The sequence below is a fragment of the Fukomys damarensis genome, unplaced genomic scaffold (genome assembly GCF_012274545.1).
Source record: "Fukomys damarensis isolate Sample0158 unplaced genomic scaffold, DMR_v1.0_HiC HiC_scaffold_16, whole genome shotgun sequence".
Lineage (NCBI taxonomy): Eukaryota > Metazoa > Chordata > Mammalia > Rodentia > Bathyergidae > Fukomys > Fukomys damarensis.
Window position 1 is genome coordinate 74,201,118 of NW_022900928.1, and position 18,032 is coordinate 74,219,149.

At 44.2% G+C, this 18,032-nt stretch overlaps 1 protein-coding gene across 6 annotated transcripts in view; it reads left to right on the forward strand.

The window, feature by feature from the left end:
- Window positions 1-8,692, forward strand: part of Tirap (TIR domain containing adaptor protein) — an 11,076-nt gene extending 2,384 nt beyond the window's left edge. The window contains exons 2-5 of one of the 6 annotated variants that reach the window (XM_010628644.3): window positions 4,583-4,633; window positions 4,818-5,253; window positions 6,357-6,935; window positions 7,533-8,692. In XM_010628644.3, the coding sequence (XP_010626946.1) occupies window positions 5,187-5,253; window positions 6,357-6,935; window positions 7,533-7,552 (666 nt within the window). In that variant the 5' untranslated portion in view covers window positions 4,583-4,633; window positions 4,818-5,186 and the 3' untranslated portion in view covers window positions 7,553-8,692. Of the gene's footprint in view, window positions 1-3,983; window positions 4,634-4,817; window positions 5,254-6,356; window positions 6,936-7,532 lie in introns of those variants that run through there. The other 5 variants (XM_010628645.3, XM_019208090.2, XM_019208091.2 and 2 more) reach the window with 5 other exon arrangements.
- The last annotated feature ends 9,340 nt before the right edge of the window (window positions 8,693-18,032 follow it).

Sequence of the window (18,032 nt, forward strand, 5' to 3'; positions counted from 1 at the left end):
TTTTTTTTTTTTTTTTTTTGAGACAGGGTCTCACTGTGCATTTCAGGTTAGCCTTGAATTCACTATGTAGCCCTAGCTGGTCTTGAACTCATGGCAATGCTCCTGCCTCAGCCTCCTGAGTGCTGGCTTTCTAATGTATTTATTGAAAAGACCATTTTCCCCAATACATTTCAATGTCACCACTGACATAAATCAGGAGACTGTACAATTGGTCTTTCCTTTGGTCTCTGGTCTTGATCACCAGTGTTACTACCTTAATCACTGCTACTTTATAATAAATCTGTATTATGCTGGTAGTGCATATTTCAGCATTATTGTCCAAGACTGAAAGTTAACTTGGGGCTAGAGTAGTTGCTTAGCATGCACAGGCCTTGGATTTGATCCTCAGCACTGGAAAAAAAAGGAGAAGTAGTTATTTTGTAAACTCAAAAGGAGACTAATGTGTGCAGACATATATTTCCTATTCTTTGTAAACCGCATCCAACTGTAAACTCACTGCTGACACAATCTGTATTATATTTAGTGCCTGCATATTTTTTTCAGTACTGGGATTGAACCCAAGACCTTTGCATGACCCCACCCCCTTTTATTTATTTTATTTATTTATTTTTGAGACAAGTTCTCACTAAGTTGCTGAGTTGCTGGGCTTGAACTTATGATCCTCTTGCCTCAGTCTCCCAAGAATGCACTATCGGTCCCAGCTCCAAAACTAGCATTTTAAACCAGCATTGCAGTTAGTCCCTGATTTACTGTCTCAATGTTTCTTTGGATCGAGGGAGTGGGAGAGGCTGAAATGGTCCTCCGCTTGGGTCTCACCTGGCTGTAGTTCAGGTGTGAGCTGGCACGTTGGTGTCAGAAACTTAAGTGGGAAAAGATCCACTTCCAAGCACCCTCAAATTGTTGTCTGCATCTGTCTCCTTGCATTTGGAAGGCTTGGGTTCATTTTTTGTGACCTGTCAAGTGGGAACCACCCTCAGCTATCAGAGGTTGCACAAAGTTCCATGACATGTGATCTTTGGGGGTGGGGAGCAGGGTCTGATTGTGTAGTTCAGGTTGGCCTTGAACTCACTAGCCCAGGCTGGCTTGGAACTCCTGGAGATCTTCCTGCCTCAGCTTCCCGAGTGCTGGAATTACAGGCATGGACCATCACACCTGGCAGACATGTGATCCTCTCTTAATATAGCAACTTCTGCTTTCTCTCCCATCTGTTGAGATGGAGCTATGTGCATACATGCTTGCACATACACGTACACACATAATATTCATATGTGGTGTATACATAGATGTGTAGTGTTCACATGCATATCTATACAGATGTATGTGTATATCATTTATGGTAGTGTAATTGTGGGAGTGACATCCCATCCCCTTCGCCATATTCTGTTGATTGGACTTTGTCCGCCTCATCGGTCTATCCGTCACTCACCGGTGTGAATCTGGGGGCCACCCCAAGGTCTGTCCCCACAGTCTGAAGACTACTCTCTGAGAAACGAGTGCTGTGTCTTTTGAGAGGTACATATATTCTGTACTTTTAAGTGACACTGTCCCGCAAGCCCTCATGAGTCCTGCCTAATTTTAGCAACTATTTGAGAACAACTTAGCCTTCACAAAATGTACACAATGATTGATTCATTTGAAAGTGTAAAAAAAAAAAAAAAATTTTTTTTTTTTTTTTTTTTTTTCTTGGTAGCAGGGATAGAACTTGGGTCCTTGTGCTTGCAAGGCAGGCACCAGCCAGAACCATTGAGCTAAATCCCCGGCCCTTCTCCCAAGCCATTTAAACAGATTAGTTTTCGGCCCCCTACTTTAACTCAATGCTTCACTCGCTAAACTGACGTTTGAGGAGAAACAATGTCTTTGATTCCAGTCACCGCTGTAACAGATGAGCACAAACACAGCAGCTTGAACTGACACAGATTCATTGCCTTCCAGTTCCGGAGGTCAGGAATGAACAGTGAATGGTCAGGCTCTGCCCCTCTGGAGAATCCATCCTTTCCTTTCCTTTCCAACTCCTAGAGGCTGCACCCACACTACCTTATCCCAGCCTCTGCCTCTGCAGCCACATCTCCTTCCCCGGGCTCTGACCCTCCGGTTTCCCCTGAAGGGGCCTGGTGATCATGCGGGGCCCATGTGGCGATTCCGAAAGCTCTCGGATCTCTCGGATCCTCGGTCACTTCCGGAAGCCTCCTTCTCCCCTGGAAGGTGACATCTCAGTCCCAGGGATTAGGAGGTAGATGTTTTTTAGGGGACTGTTTCATCTACTACAGATCCTGACTCCATCTTAATGGAAATTTATCATGAGTCATAAAAGGTGCATTCTATTCTCCCATGTCGAGATCCCTTCACAGGTTTTGGTACATTTCCTGCACAACAGAAATTGGAGAACAGGTGCTGGATAATACATTTCCCAGTGAAGCTTCCTAACATTTCCCGCTCATAATAAATTCCTACATACAACATTGGAAAAGCATTCTAAAAGGCACTAAAGGTATCTTGCTACTTCTTTCTTTGGGGAAGCTCCTTATTTTCAGTCAAATATTTGTTATTCTCCACAAAGTGGGTATGTGAGAGATATATCATTCTGTTTTATTTTTTCCTCCTTACTGGGATTGACCTGGGGAATTTCACACTGAGCTACATCCTTAGCCCTTTTTATATTTTATTTTGAGACAAGGTGTCCTAAATTGCTAAATTACTGAGCCTGGGCTCAAACTTGCGATCCTCCTGCCTCAGTCTCCCAAAGTACCGGAATTACAGGCATGTGCTACCATGCCCAGCCTTCTTTATGATTTATTTATTTATTTAGGTACTGAGGATCAAACTTGGGTTGAACCGCACTTGTGAGGAAGGTGGTGGAATCACTGAGCTAAATCCCCAGCCCTCTTTATGATTTTTAAAAGCACAAGAGCCCAGTGCAGGGGTGCACTCCTGTAATTCCAGCTATACTTGGGAGGCTGAGGCAGGAGGATCGCAAGTTCGAGGTTGGACTGTGCAGTGTATTCAGCAAGATCCTGTCCCAAAATTTAAAAACGAAGTTTTTAAGTGATTGGGGTATAGCTTAGTGAAAAGGCTCTGAATTCAATTCTCCAGTACCCCCCACACACACTAAAGAAAAGAAACACATACACAAGAAAAAGTGACTACATGAAGCTACACAGCAAATCAGAGAAAGCCAGAACTAGTGATTAGACCTTCCAGTTGCAAATCTGAGTTCCTTATCTACTCTGCCTGACAACCGTCTTGCTATGATGACTGTTACTAAGTCTTGATGAGACTGAAGCAGGTGCCTACATGGGTGCACACACAGCCCCACAGCCCTGACTTCCCAGGAGCTGACAGTAAACAAGGAAAATGCACAGGGTGAGACTCTAGGAAGCAGGCCATGTGTGTGGTCCCTGGAATGTTGCTGCCGTCCCGCTCAAGTATCTTGTTACAGATGCTGCTGTCTCCTGTTCTGAGACTTTTCTGTAATGATATTCTTCAGGGATTATACCACACCACTTCGAATGGCATAGGCTGCTGGCAACTGGATTTCTTCCCCTCCTCCCTCCACCTTCCTCCTCCTTGTGCTGGGGATAGACCCAGGCCTTCGCATATGCTACCAAGCTCTCTACTGCTGAACTGCACCCCAGCCCCAGATTTCTTCTTAAGTAATGAGAAAGATAATTGCCCAAAATCAGGATGTGTTGTCAGAAGGGCAAGTCTTTCTTAAAACCAGAAGTTGAAACTTTTAACTGAGTGGTGGGTGGCACATGCCTGTAATTCCAGCACTGTGCAAGTCTGAGGGAGGAGGATTGAAAGTTTGAAAGTGTGAGCTGAGTCTGGGCAATTTAAGAATTTAGTGAGACCCTGTTTCAAAATAAAAATTTTATTATATATTTATTTATTTTTGTCCCTTTTTTTTTTTAAAACAGGGTCTCACTATGTAGTTTAGGCTTGTCTTGAACTCACCATGCAAGGCAGGCTGGCCTCAAATTTGTAGCAGTCCTCCTGCCTCATCCTCCTGGGTGCTGGGATTACATTCACCACCACGCCCAGCTAGACTGCCATTTATTAAACCTTGAAACCTCTATTGCAGTGCGTCCAGTATTACAGTTCTTTTCAGTTTCTAAAGGTAGTTGCTTTTTTGGTGGGGGGCGGTACTGGGGATCGACCAAGACCTTCTCACAGGGTGATCTTCCTGCCTCAGCGTCGCAAGTGTTTGGATTACTGATGTGCACCACCACACAAGGCTAGTTTTGTTTTGCTTTGAAACAATCTGTGTTGGTCAGGCTCATCTTAAACTCATTTGCTCAAGTGGTTCTCCACCTCAGACTCCCAAGTAAAGGGACTTTAGGTGCATACCACCATGCCCTGTTATTTTATTTGAAATACTGGACTGGGGAAGTAGCTCACGGGTGGCCTAGCATGGGCAAGGCTCTGGGTTTGAGCCATAGCACTTTAAAAAGAAAAGAATAAGAACAAATCATACCACCCAACAACATTTTCGAGTATTTATTATATGCCACACTATTGCTGCTTCACACGAACTGTCTTGTGCGGTTCCCACAGTAATGCTGAGAAGAGTATTTCTGTTTCACAGATGGGGACACTGAAGTTGAGCAAGTTTGCTGAAGGTCACAGTTAGCAAGAGGTGAGACTCCAGGCACTTCTGCTTGTAATCCTGTGTCCTCGAGCTAACAGCAGGGCTGTTGGGTCAGATGTGGAGGAAACAGCTCACAAGGCTTCCTGCATGTGCCCATTCTCTACGCTCCACAGTTGTCTACGTGGATGCATCATTTTCTGCCCAAACAGCAATTGTCTTTCTCGACTTTCAGCATTCACACCAGAAGTCCCTCTAAAGAGATGCCTGCCAACTATGCCTCCCAGATTCCGAGTGCGCCTGGCCAGGTGGAGCCGAAATCAATCCCTGTGCCAGTCATGCTGAGCTCTTACCCTGTAGGTCTGACTGCACGGCCCAGCTGTGGTATCTGCTCCTGCACCTAGATAGGGTACATTCAGAGACTGAGACCATCAGGCACTGGGAGAGCAGCAGCACCCCCTGGAGCCTTGTGCTGGGGCTGGGAGCGTGGCAGTGCAGCTCCTGTGATCTCTCTCTGTCCCCTGTAGGATGGCTGCTCCGCAAGGTCAACACTGGGCCTCCTCCCTGTGCTCAGCCTGGCAGGGGTAGTTTTGAGCCCGACACTATGGCGTCATCACCTTCTCTCCCGATGCCTCGCTCGCAGTCCAGGAAGCCTCTGGGCAGGATGGCTGGTGAGTGGACCCAGGCTCCTCCTCCGCTCTTGTTCCTAAGAGTATAGTCCTCGCTCCTCGTGTGGGTAGTGGGAGGGGAGAGACACAGCCAGGCTGATGAGGGGACAAAGCTCCCACCTGGACTTAAGCACCCGCCTATCCGCCCATCCCATGCTTTGTGAAGGTGAGGAAAGAGGCAAGTGTGAGCAGATTCCTCTATTCCTTGGGCTCAGAGCTTTCCAGGCTCCGCTCTGCGCATTTCCCTAGGCTGGAAACCACTGTCCCAGCTGTCCCAAGTTGTGTCTCTTGTTATCTAAACCTGTTCCAAAACCATCCAGAGCAAGAGCCAAGCAGAAAGATAAACCCCATCCTATCTGTCCTTGTCAACAGCTGGGTTTTAACATCATTATGGAGGACTCCTAGTACACCAGATGGTACCCATATATACCCTTCTGCAACAGAACTGGTCCGTTTTATAGATGAGGGAATGGAGATCGAGACTAACTTGCTATAAGGTCGTAGACACAGCAAACAGCAGGTCCACAATCAAGTCTGTGTACCAGGCTCCCAAGTGTGAGTTCTGAGTCACTCAACTCTGTGCTCCCCAGGAGCTCTGAGCACTAGCTTTCTTCCATGTTGCCCATTTAGCAAAATTCTTAGATTTCTCAGGACCAAAAAGATGCCAGTTCCCAATACCCTTTCCTTTCCACAGTGGGTAGAGAACCAACTCTAATCCCTAAGGTGAGTTTTTCAGACCCACCTCCTCTTAGTTTTTGAGATAGCGCCTTGCTCTGTTGCCCAGGCCGACTTCCAACTCCTCGGCTCAAATAATCCTCCTGATATAGCCAGGTCTCCAGGCATGCAGCATCTCACCCAGCTAAGGCCTTCTCTCTAACCCAGGCTGTTGAAACACTCCCACAGAACTCTACTATATTTTTAGAACCTTTATAGACAGGGGGAACCAATGCTAGACCTGAAGGTGCTAAAATAACGGAGCAGTGGTGTCTGAGAGCAAGAAGATAGTTTCCCAGTTCCCTTCGCTGTGGGGCTCCTTCCTGCTGAGTCCTGAAGAGGCAGCCTGGTAGGAAAGCTTGGACTGAGCACGGTGTGTTTGTCCTCCCCAGACTGGTTCAGGCAGGCTCTGCTGAAGAAGCCTAAGAACGCGAGCATCTCTTCAGAAAGCCACCTCAGTGGTGACACACAGCTGGCCTCACAGGACAGCGCCCCGCCTCCAAGCCTCCACTCAGTTACGTCTTCTACCCCACCGCCAACACACAGGGACACCAGCAGCAGTGGCCGCTGGAGTAAGGACTATGACATTTGCGTGTGCCACAGCGAGGAGGACCTGGCTGCTGCCCAGGAGCTGGTCTCCTACCTGGAGAGCAGCTCCAACAAGCTGCGCTGCTTCCTGCAGCTGCGGGACGCGACCCCAGGTGGGGCCATAGTGTCTGAGCTGTGCCAGGCGCTGAACAGTAGTCACTGCCACGTGCTGCTCATCACCTCTGGCTTCCTCTGTGACCCCTGGTGTAAGTTCCAGATGCTGCAGGCCCTGACCCAGGCCCCAGGGGCTGAGGGCTGCACCATCCCCTTGATGTCTGGCCTGACCAGAGACGCCTACCCTGTTGAGCTCCGGTTCATGTACTATGTGGATGGCAGCGGCCCGGACCGGGGCTTCCTCCAAGTCAAGGAAGCTGTCATGCGCTGTAAGCTACCGAGATGGGGCGTGGGAGCAGGGGAAGGGCGTCAGCCATAGAGCTGGGTCTATGGTAGCCTTTAGGAGACAGAGGCTTAGCAATTAATGCTCCAAGTGCAGGCACCAGGAAAGCCTGGGCTTGAATCCTGACTCCTTCTCTTACAAGCCTGGAGAAGTCACTGCCTCTGGACCTCAGCTTCCTTATTGCTCATCAGGCTTCCAGTGAGAATAGTACATATGCTAAATAAATGTTCAGAACATAGCCTGGCCTATGTCAAGTAAGTATTCACAACAGGCAGGGCCTAGCACATATCAAGTCCTCAGTACATATGATCTAGTAGTAGTAGAATAGTATAGGATAGGGATAGGGCTGGAAATGTCCCAAAGCTGGGCAGATACAAGGGGAGAAGTCAACTTAGTAAAGCAAAATGCTACAAAGTGATAGGAAGGAAATGCAGACAGAAGCATACCCAGGGCAGGGCACTGTATTACTGCCTTTAGAAGGCAAAATAGTAGATAAAGGCAGAAGAGGCAGCCTGTTGGAGAAAAAGAGATGTGGGGTTTGGGAATAAAGGCAAGCCTTGTGATTCTGTTGGATCTCTTTCAGATCTGCAGACACTCAGCTGAAACTTCTTGTGTCATGGGACCCAGAAAGTTGGGGTCAAGCTGGACATACCTCATACAAGGCCTTGGATTCCAGGAGAGGTGACAGGAGGCTTCAGGAGCGAGTGTCTGCAGTGCTCTGTATGTGACACCTGGATCAGACTGCCCAGAGGGCTTCCATTACTATCTGTTCCCCAGGAAGGCCAGAGGGATGTTGGGGATTTCCCCAGGAAGGCCAGAGGGACATTGGGGCCTCCCCCAGGAAGGCCAGAGGGACACTGGGGCCTCCCCCAGGAAGACCAGGAGGAAGCCAGAAATTGGAGGCAGGAGGAGGAGGAGCTGATACCTGGAGGAGCAGCAGTGTTTGGCCTGCTGCCTAAATGTACAGAAGCCTAGTGCACACCTGCCTTCTTCCCCAGAATGGGTCACTGGTGCAGATGGGACTCCCTCCCAGTGATGAGCTGGGAGTTTAAATTGCAGGATACTAAGCATGGATACTCTTAGAGCTGCCTGGGGAGCCTGGCGTAAGAAATAGGTATGGAGTCCTTCACGCTCACACTACTGCTGTTCTTTCCCAGAGACATCAACTTGCTTCAGAAAGCTAGGCGGAGGTGCATTGTGTTTTATTTATTGCATGACTGCCCCTGAAGATGCAAGTTTAGAGCTGGGAGAGAAACCCAGTGGTTCAATACATGCTTAGCATGCATGAGGCCCTAGGTTTGAGCCCTACTACCAAACTTTAAAAAAGAAAACTGCAAAACTACGAGTCATTCTAAATGTACTGGAAAGGGGAAGGAGGAGGTGGGGAGAGAAGGAAGCAGAGCTCAGGGCTCAGCCTCTTCTCCTGCTGCAGAACCCCACTGATCCTTGACAACTCAGAGCTGCATCACAGGCTTGGCAGAGCCAAAGCTTTCAGCGTAGCTGTCTTCACCTTTGGACTGAGAGGAATCAGCATTTTTCTTCTGAGATAAGACTGTGTTCTTTGTAGGATAGCCAGGTGTCCTGCATCTGTACTCAGTAAGTTTGTTGTTGAACTGAGTTTGTTTCTCCCAATGTGTACTTTTTTGCTTCTCCTCTCACTTTCCCCATCACATGTCTTCTTTACTGAAAAAAAAATTTAAATTATAATTATACCTGTTGTGGTGGTGCATACCTGTAACACCAGCACTCAGGAAGCTGAGGCAGTTGGAGGCCAGCCTGAGCTACATAGCAAGAATGTTTGAAAAAAAAAAAAATGCTGGAGATGTAGGTCAGTGCAAAGGCCCTGAATTCAATGCCCCGAACAACAACAACAACAAAAAATTATCCCTAAGGTGTTTCTTTGTCCCCTGCACTCCAGGCCCTTTTACTTGTCCCACCAGAAATAATCCCTACTGTGAATTTTGAACTTAAATCACTCCCAGGTTTTCTACATAAAGTCACTGCATTTTTGCACGCCTGCCATCATGTTGTTTAATTTTGTGTGGTTTTATGTATTATACAAACATCATTATAATGTTTGTATTCTGTGGATTTGTTTGTGAGATTTAGACACATTGAGGCATGTCACTCCAGTTAGTTCCTTCCTTTCGTTGTGTAACTACACCACTTTTTAATTATGCATTCTATAAATGGGTACTTGGTTGTTTTCAGTTTTTTGATATTAAAAACAAAGAGCTTGGCTGGAGATGGTAGGGCAGACCTGAATTCCCAGCACTCGGGAGGCTGAATCAGGAAGATTGGTGTGAGTCTGAGGCCAGCCTGGGTTACATAAAGACCTCAAAGCTAGCCTGAAGTATATATTGAGACACTATCTCAGAAAAAACAAACAAAACAAAAAAACAAAGAGCCACACAGACATAGAGGGCCACACCTGTGATCCTAGCTACTGGGGAGGCTGAGGCAGGAGGATCACATGCTTGAAACCAAGCAATTTAATAAGACCCTCTCTCACAATTTGGAAAACAATAAATGGCAGAGGGCTAGAGATGTAGCTCAATAGTTCCTGGGTCAGGTCAATGCCTAGTACCACCACAAAAAAAAAAAAAAAAAAAAAAAAAAAAAAAAAAAAAACAAGAAGAAGAAGAGAAAAGAAAAGGAAAACAACCACTGAGACTGAGAAATGTTTTGCACATGTGTCCACAAGTGAGATTTTCAGCTGGGTAGAGTGATCACACCTGACACCTGTACCCCCATGCTCTGAGGAGCTGACACAGGAGCATCCCAAGTCAGAGCCCAGCCTGAGCAATTGAGCAATTTAGTGAGCCCTGTCTCAGAATAAAAAATAAAAAGGCTGGGGATGTAAGTCAGTACAAAGGCTCTGGGTTCAATCCCCAGTACTGGGGGTGGGGGGAGAGTTTTGTAGGCTTTAGTCTAGATGGGGAACAGTGAGGTAGTAAAGAATACAAACCTTCGATTTCACTGGAAGATGGCAGTCACTTGCAGATCAGCTGAGCCCCGCTGCACTCGTGTCATTGTGCGAGTTCCCACCTTTCCATGTTCCTGCCTACACTTCAAACTATCAGATTTTTAAATGTTCACTAATATTTTAGCTTTTTTAAAAATGAAAAACCATATTTACGGTTTTTATAAAAGAAAAAGGGCTCAGGTTCAGCAATTACCAACTACAGCTAATTTTTTTGGGGGGGTGCTGGGGATTAAACCCAGAGCCTCTCACTTTCCACAGGCAGCTGCTCTACCAGAGCTACCTCCCAGCCTCCCATAAATAATGGTATAGCAGTAATAACGCTACCCATTCCCTCACTCCCGGATCATTTTGAGGCAAATCTAAGGCATTATTTTTTCCTAAATATTTAAGTATGTACCTCTGAATTACCTCTGAATTATTGGATGTTTTTAAAATGTATAAAAGTATTTTAAATGTTTTATTTTTAATATAAAATATAATAAAAAATATTTTAACTATGACTTCGTAATCTGTGCTTTTTCTCTCTTTGGAAGTTCTTCCTTACTGAATTTTCTCCTACTTTGATCTTGCCAGAAGGTCAGGCAGCAACTGTATTTTCTTCTAAAATGGCAGAGGGCTGGAGATGTCTTTTCACATTTAGGTCTTTAACCCACCTGGATTTTTTGTTTGGGATTGTTGTTGTTGTTGATCATGGTTTCTAAGTCAGAGACCCAGTTTTTTTCATTATCTCGCAGTCACTGACCTTTGCCCGGACTGTGGTGTCACCTCTTCTGCTGCCCTACGTGGGGTCTGTTTCTGAGCTCTCCGCTCTGCTCTAGCTCTTCGCCTGCGCATCTGGGGCCTTGAACCACCAGGGTTCTTGTTATCCTGAACAAAGAATTGCACAAGAAATGTGCAGAAAGTAGCAAGGTTTTATATTTATTCAAAGTATGAAAAGAAGTATGCTCTACAGGCCAATTAAAGGTAGGAAAGGGCACATTCCTTGCAGAATACAGAGCAGACTATTGAAAGTTTACAGTGGCTACAAGGTTAATGGTGACTGTCTTTTGTATCCCTTCTTTCTTTCTTTTTTTGGTACCAGGGATCGAACTCAGGACCTTGTACTTGCCCGGCTGGTGCTGTGCTGCTAAGATACATCCCCAGCCCTGTACCCCTTATTTTAAAGTCAGATCTAGGCCATCCTATGCAAAGCCTGATTTTGATACCATTTTCTGTTCAGTTCCAGGTGTGGGGCTTGGGAGCTGTCCTGCATGCACCCTGAATCACTGTGATTGACAGGTCCTGCCCACTCGTCTAGCCAGCTGGCCTAATCTCCTGCCTTGGTTCAAGCGTGTCCTCTAAAGTTCATGTGTTGGAAGCTTGGTGCCCAGTGTGATGGCTTTGAGGTGGTGGAACCTTTACAAGGTGGGGCCTACTGGAATAAGTACTGTTTTCAAAAGGGACTAGTATAGGGCCGGGGAGTTTAGCTGGGCTGGGGTTTTAGCTCAGTGGTGCTGCCACCTGCCACCTAAGCACAAGGTCCTGAGAGTTCGATCCTTGCTACCAAAAAAGTGGGGGGTATTAGTGCAGTTTTTTGGTTTGTTTCTTTTTATTTTTCTTTGCAGGTCTGGGGATGGAACTCAAGGGCTGGGGGAGGAGGGTTTAGGCAAGCTTATACTGTTACAAGGAAGTGGGGTCCTAACACCACAAGGAACCCTGGGAAGGGCACAATACCCCACAGTCCAGTACCAAAACCATATCCAAACCATAGCAGCTGGTTAAAAAAAAATGTTCTTTATTTCTTCCTTTCCAAAGTCAGATTAGCAGGAGAAACTTTGTAGGTGAACAATGTTCTCCTATACTAACTGTAGTGTTTTTATTCTGGTTTATTGCTTTGAGTTGTTTCAAGATAAATAAATATGGCAACATTTAAAAAGCTTTCTTTTTAAGACTTTCATTCCAAACTCAAAGAAATACAATGGGATACTTTAACAAGATTAAACAGCAATCAGACTTAGAACAAGTTAAAATCCTTTAACACTCAATTTAACCTCACTCAAGATTTACAAAAAAAAACATTCTAGCCTGTTATCTGGGTTTTTCTTAGTCCCCTGGAGGCACAAATCTTACCTGTCTTTGTAAACACCTAGAAATAGCTAAAATAAAGCCTACAGTCATTTGAACAGATATCAGACCTAAAGCAAGTTGAAGTCCTTTAAACCCACCATGAATTCCTTTCCTCAGTAGATTCTTTCATTTTAGGGCAGAAACATTCAAAAGAACTGGTTTGAATCATTTGGTTTGAATTTTTATTTTTGAGATAGGGTCTCACTATGTAGTCCAGGCTAGTTTTGAACTCACTATGTTACCCAGGCTGACCTCAAACTCACCACAATCCACCTGCCTCAGCCTCCCAAGTGCTGGGATTACAGGCGTGCACCACCACACCTGGCCTAGTTTGAACTATTAACAGACTTTTGTTCAACCTTTTGGGGTACCCGTTTGTTAGTAATCCTTCTCAACCCAGCACCCCCACTCCACCATGGACAGCTTTTATTTCTTTATTTTCTTTTATTTGTCTCACCCACTATGGCCATCTTTCAACTTGTCTACTGAGACACAGGGGATCCTGCTCTAGTGTCCACGTGGCCAACCAAAAGCTGAGACCCGCAAGAATATGACCAGACAAAAATGCAGATTATACACCTTGGTAGCTAGCACTGCCCCACTTCCGTTTTCAAGAGTGATCTGCATCTTGGAAAGGCTGGATCTTTTTGCTCCCTCTTTGGAGACACTGGTTAAAGTCATAAAAGACTTGTTTTGGTCTTGTGTATGCTTATTTGTTTTGGTCTTGAGTTGCTTGTAGGTATACTTTTGTGTGTGTGCATGTGTATGCATGTGCACATGCACACACACATGCATATGCATGGTACTGGGGGACTGAAGCCAGGGCCTTCCATATGCTCACTATGTAGATCAAGATGGCCTCAAACTCACAGCAATCCTCCTGCCTCAGCCTCCTTAGTGCTGGGATTATAGTCGTGCGTCAACCACACCCAGCAATAACTATTTATTCTTATCAACTCCTAAACTCACCTATTTATCTCTGGATGACTACAGAAGCTGTAAAATATCAAGACACTAGAAATTAAACTGTCTTGTACTTAAGAAGAGTCTAAATAGCTCTTCTAATAGGCAAGACCTTTTGCAGGCAAACACTGTAACAGTAATAAGAGTTACACCACTGTGCCTTACACTTTTCTACTCTGGATTAGCTCTACCTTGTAAACTGGCCCTTGTAAACTTACTGTTTTTCTGCACTGCCCAGCATTATAAATTTTAAGTAAAACCACCTTTAAGTGACTGGCATACTAACTGCTGGAGTCAGCAACTGCAGCGAAAACAAGGAAAACACCGTTCTCAAGGCCTCCTAATCAGCAATCTTTCTTCAGTTCTCCATGACCCAGAACATCAGATGGTCTTCAGCTAATATTAAAGTTCAAGCCAAGGATTTGCTAATCGAACTCTTTAATTAGAAGTGAAATAATGTTTAACTGCATGAAAAACAATGTGTTTGTCTAGAGAATTACAGGCATTGCCCTGGGAGACGAAGGTCAGTGTTACTGCAAGGACATTCTGACAGAAGAGAAAGGAAAACACCCTGAGCGATGGAGATGATTGTCATCCCTGGACACCTGACTCAGCGAGCAGCCTGCTGCTCACCACCCACTCCCCTCCCCACCTCCCCAAAGAATCCTTTTTGGGTACCTGAGTTTCATGGGATGGGCCTAAGACAACAGATCCCCCATCTTCTTAGGGTACTGGCCTTTGACTCAACAGGATTTCCTTCCACTGACTCTTTTCTCTTGCGGATTTGGGTGTTTTTTGTTTGTTTGTTTTGTTTTTTTGAGACAGGGTCTCACTATGTAGTTGAGACTGACTTGGTACTCACGATGTAGCCCAGGCTGGTCTCAAACTCACAGATGTCCTCCTGCCTCAGCCTCCCGAGTGCTGAGACTACAGGCTCGAGCCACCAAGCCTGGCTTGAGTATTTGCCTTTTGAGTGGTGACTTTGAGACAGACTTGGTATGGTAACATGGTCTCCCTCTAAATGACTTCTGGATGAAAAACTTGGTTACTTCTTTGTGGCTTTCAAATGCAAGTCTCTCATCTAGTCTTACCTGAGAAGCCATCATTTTTAAAAATGTAAGCTCCAGGGCAAGATTCTCAAAGGAACCAATGCAGGGAGGGAACCAAAAATTTTCCTTTTGTCTCTGCTGCTTGTTTTGGCTAAAATCTGGTGATATCTAAGGGAAAACATTTTTATGGTACCTAAAAATTTTGTTTTTTGAGACAGGCTCTTACTAAGCAGCCCAGGCTGGCCTCAAACTCACTATGTAGCCCACATTAGCCTCAAATTTGCAACCCTTCTGCCTCAGCCTCCCAAGTGCTGGCATTATAAGCATGTGTCACACATAGCTTGAAAAAAAATTTTAAGAGCTCTATAGTCAGAAGTCAGCTTAATAAGGAGCTGATATTCAGTATACACACACACATGCAGCCTCTTTATATTCTCTAGGATTCTGCTTCTCAGTCACCTGAAGCCTCGTTTTTCAATCCTGGCTAACTAAATGCTTTTTTTTTTTTTTTTTTTTTTTTTTTTTTTTTTGGTATTGAGGATTGAACCCAGGACCTTCACACTGAGCTATATCCCCAGCTCCTTTAAACATTTTTAAAGTTATTTTGAGACAGGGTCTCACTAGTTCTAAGCTGCCCAGGCTGGGCTCCTGCCTCACCTCCCATGGGGCTGGGATCATAGGTGTATGCTACCATACCTGGCTATTGGAAGGATTTTTTTTCCTGGAAGGATTTTGACTACTTAAAAACTGAACAAATAAAAAAAGCTTAAAGGTCATTTCCAGAAATATCAGTACAAAGTTTTACCAATGCAAATATGTACTCCTAACTAGCAAAAATGGAATCTGAGCCTATTGGGGCTCAGAAATTAATCGCCCAGAAACCGTTTTCACATGTTGAGGGGCTTTAAAACTACTACCTCAGAATCCAAAGCCTTCTGATTTTCCATTTCTCCCTCTCACACTGTAGAGAGAAGCTTTCTGCAAAGTTCCTTAACTGCCTTATTCCAAATACCTCAAAAGAGGAGGCACACACTATTTTTAGTCTTCCCCCTGAAATTTTAGCAAGCAGAGAAGACAACTCCTATTACAGCAAGAGAACCTGAGGTCTGTTCACACACCTGGATGTGTTTCACATGACATTCTTCCAGTTTGATCTGTGGGAATTGTTGACAAACTATGTTTTGTGGGAGAAACATTCTCCATGCTACCATCTCCCTTCTCCTACCAAAAGGGTTGTACATGCTTCTGAACCACGTTTAGCCCATGGGTAACTACACTGTGATTACTTCTTCAAATACCTCTTCTTCAACAAGTCCGTCAGTTTATTCCAGTGAACTCTAAGAAAGTGGAGGAAAATGTTCCTTTTGTCCCTACAAATCTGATTATAAGTTATTTATTTCTCATGACTAAAATTTAAAATAAAACTGCAAGATCTTTTTCAAAACCCAGACTGCATGCAAAATAAAACAAAGAATCAACAACTGGGACCTCATCTTATTAAAAATCATTTGCACAAGAGAAACCACCAACAGAGTGAAGAGATAACCCAGAGAGGGAAAATTTTTTACCAGCTAGTCAGATAAAGGGCTTATCTAGAACATATAAAAAATTCAAAAAATCAGATCCCTCAAATTTAAAGACTCAATGCAAAAACTGGCATGTGAAATAAAAAGACACTTCTCAGATAAAGGATTAGAGGTCCAGGAATTTAGCTCAGTGGCACAGCACCTGCCTTGCAAGCACAAGGTCCTGAGTTCGATTCCTGGTACAATAAGTTAGAAATGGCAAATAAATATATGAAAAATATTCAATATCATTGGCCAGTCAAGAGATGCAAATTAAAAACAATGCCATAGCCAGGCATGGTGGTATGTGCCTGTAATCCCAGCACTCAGTAGGCTGAGGCAGGAGGATCGCTGTGAGTTTGAGAGCAGCCTGGGCTACATGTCTCAAAAAATAAATAAATAAATAAATAAATAAATAAATAAATAAATAATAAATAAAATAAAAACAATGCCGAGATTCCATCTCACTAAGGAATGGCTGCTATCAAGAAATCAATCAATAACGAATGCTGGAGGGGCTGTGGGGAAAAAGCAACCCTTCTCCACTGTGGGGATGGTGCAACCACTGTGGAAGTCAGTGTGGAGATTTCTCAAAAAACTAAAACTAGAGGTTCCATTTGACCTAGCTATACCTCTTCTTGGTATCTTCCCAAAAGAATTAAAAGTATCCTACTACAGCAATATATGCACATCCGTATTTACAGCAGCAGAGTTTGTAATAGCTAAATCTTGGAAACAGCCCCAATGCCCATCAACTGAAGAGTGGCTAAAGAAGATGTGGCTTTCTTTTTTATACAGTTAAGTAGGACTCTGCCATAAAGGGTGAGCTTCAGACATTTATAGCTAAATGAGTGGACCTTGAGAACATACTCAAGTGGAATAAATCAGACATACATGTTTAAATATATTGTTTCTCTGGTGGGAGAAGATGAATGTGGAAATAAGGACTGAGTTGTATATCTGGTGGTGGGAAATGGGATGAAAATGTTCAAATGGGAAGGGGAACAAGGGAGGAGGGAGGGAGAAAGGAAGGAAGGGACAAGAAAAAAGTGAAAATGGAAAAAAATGGAATTAAAGGAATCATACCAGAGTGATATATGCACACCCATGTTTATAGCAGCACAGTCTGTAATAGCTAAAACTTGGAAACAGCCCATTTGCCCATCAGTTGGAGATTGGATAAAGAAGATGTAGTTTTTCTATAAAATAGAGTACTACTCAGCCATAAAGAGTGAGAAATTAGACACATAGGAAAATGGATGCATATTGAGGCTATACTCCTAAGTGAAATAAATAAGTCACATGTGTGTAAATATCGAATAGTTTCTCTGCTGTGACTAAACTGTACTAGTACATAAGATCCTAATGAGATAAGTGACATTGTGAAATGGGAAGAAAAGGGCTAAAGGTGTAGGGAAGGTGGGAAGGGTAGGGGAAAGGTAATAAGGGAAAATTTGAGAAAATGGAAATAAAGTGTTTGTAAGTGGGGAGGGGAGGAGGGGGTGAAGGGAGGGCAGGGACAAGGGGAAAAAGTGAGAACCAGGACCACCTGTCATGTAAAGCTACAAGATCCCAATAATGAATGTAACTGTACCATATATCTAAAATGTACCAATAAACAGTGAAAGAAAAAAATGGAAACAAAGCATTTGTACATAGAGAGGGGAGGGGTTGGGGGGATAAAATTTATTTTTTAAAAATCTGTGTATATTTTTAAGACTATACATGTTTACATTCAAAATGGCTTAGAATATATGAGCATTTATAAATTAACCTAAACATTTTTCCACTTCAGATGACTTCGGTAAACCTCTGAAAAACAAGACTAGCTTAACTTTCTTGGCTTAATTAAAACAGGCATATCTACCACCTTAAATTATACAAACATAAGTTTTAGTCTCTGAATCTGCACTTTTTTTGCTTATTTACCTGACAAACCCAAGGGAGAGATGCTTTGTCTGCTACATATGGGCTAGAAAAAAAGCAGACAAACTGCAACTTGGGATTGAATTTGGGATCTTGTGCATATGAGGCAGGAGGTGGAACCACTGAGCTAAATCCCCAGCTCTGCATATAATTTTAAACACCATTTTTTTTGTTTTTGTTTTTGTTTTTTGAGACAGGGTCTCACTATGTAGTTGAGACTGACCTGGAACTCACTATGTAGCCCAGACTGGTCTCAAACTCCTCCTCAGCCTCCTGCCTCAGCCTCCCGAGTGCTGGGACTACAGCCGTGCACCACCATGCCCAGCTAAAATGCCATTTTTAAGGTTATCTCTCACCCATGCTGGCTGATCAGACCTGCAGACAAAGTTAAGGAAAATCTGGTACTGATTTCCAAGCCTCCTTGGTTTTTTTTTTTTTTTTTTTTTTTTTTTTTTTGTACAGGGATCAAACTCTGGTCCTTGTGCTTG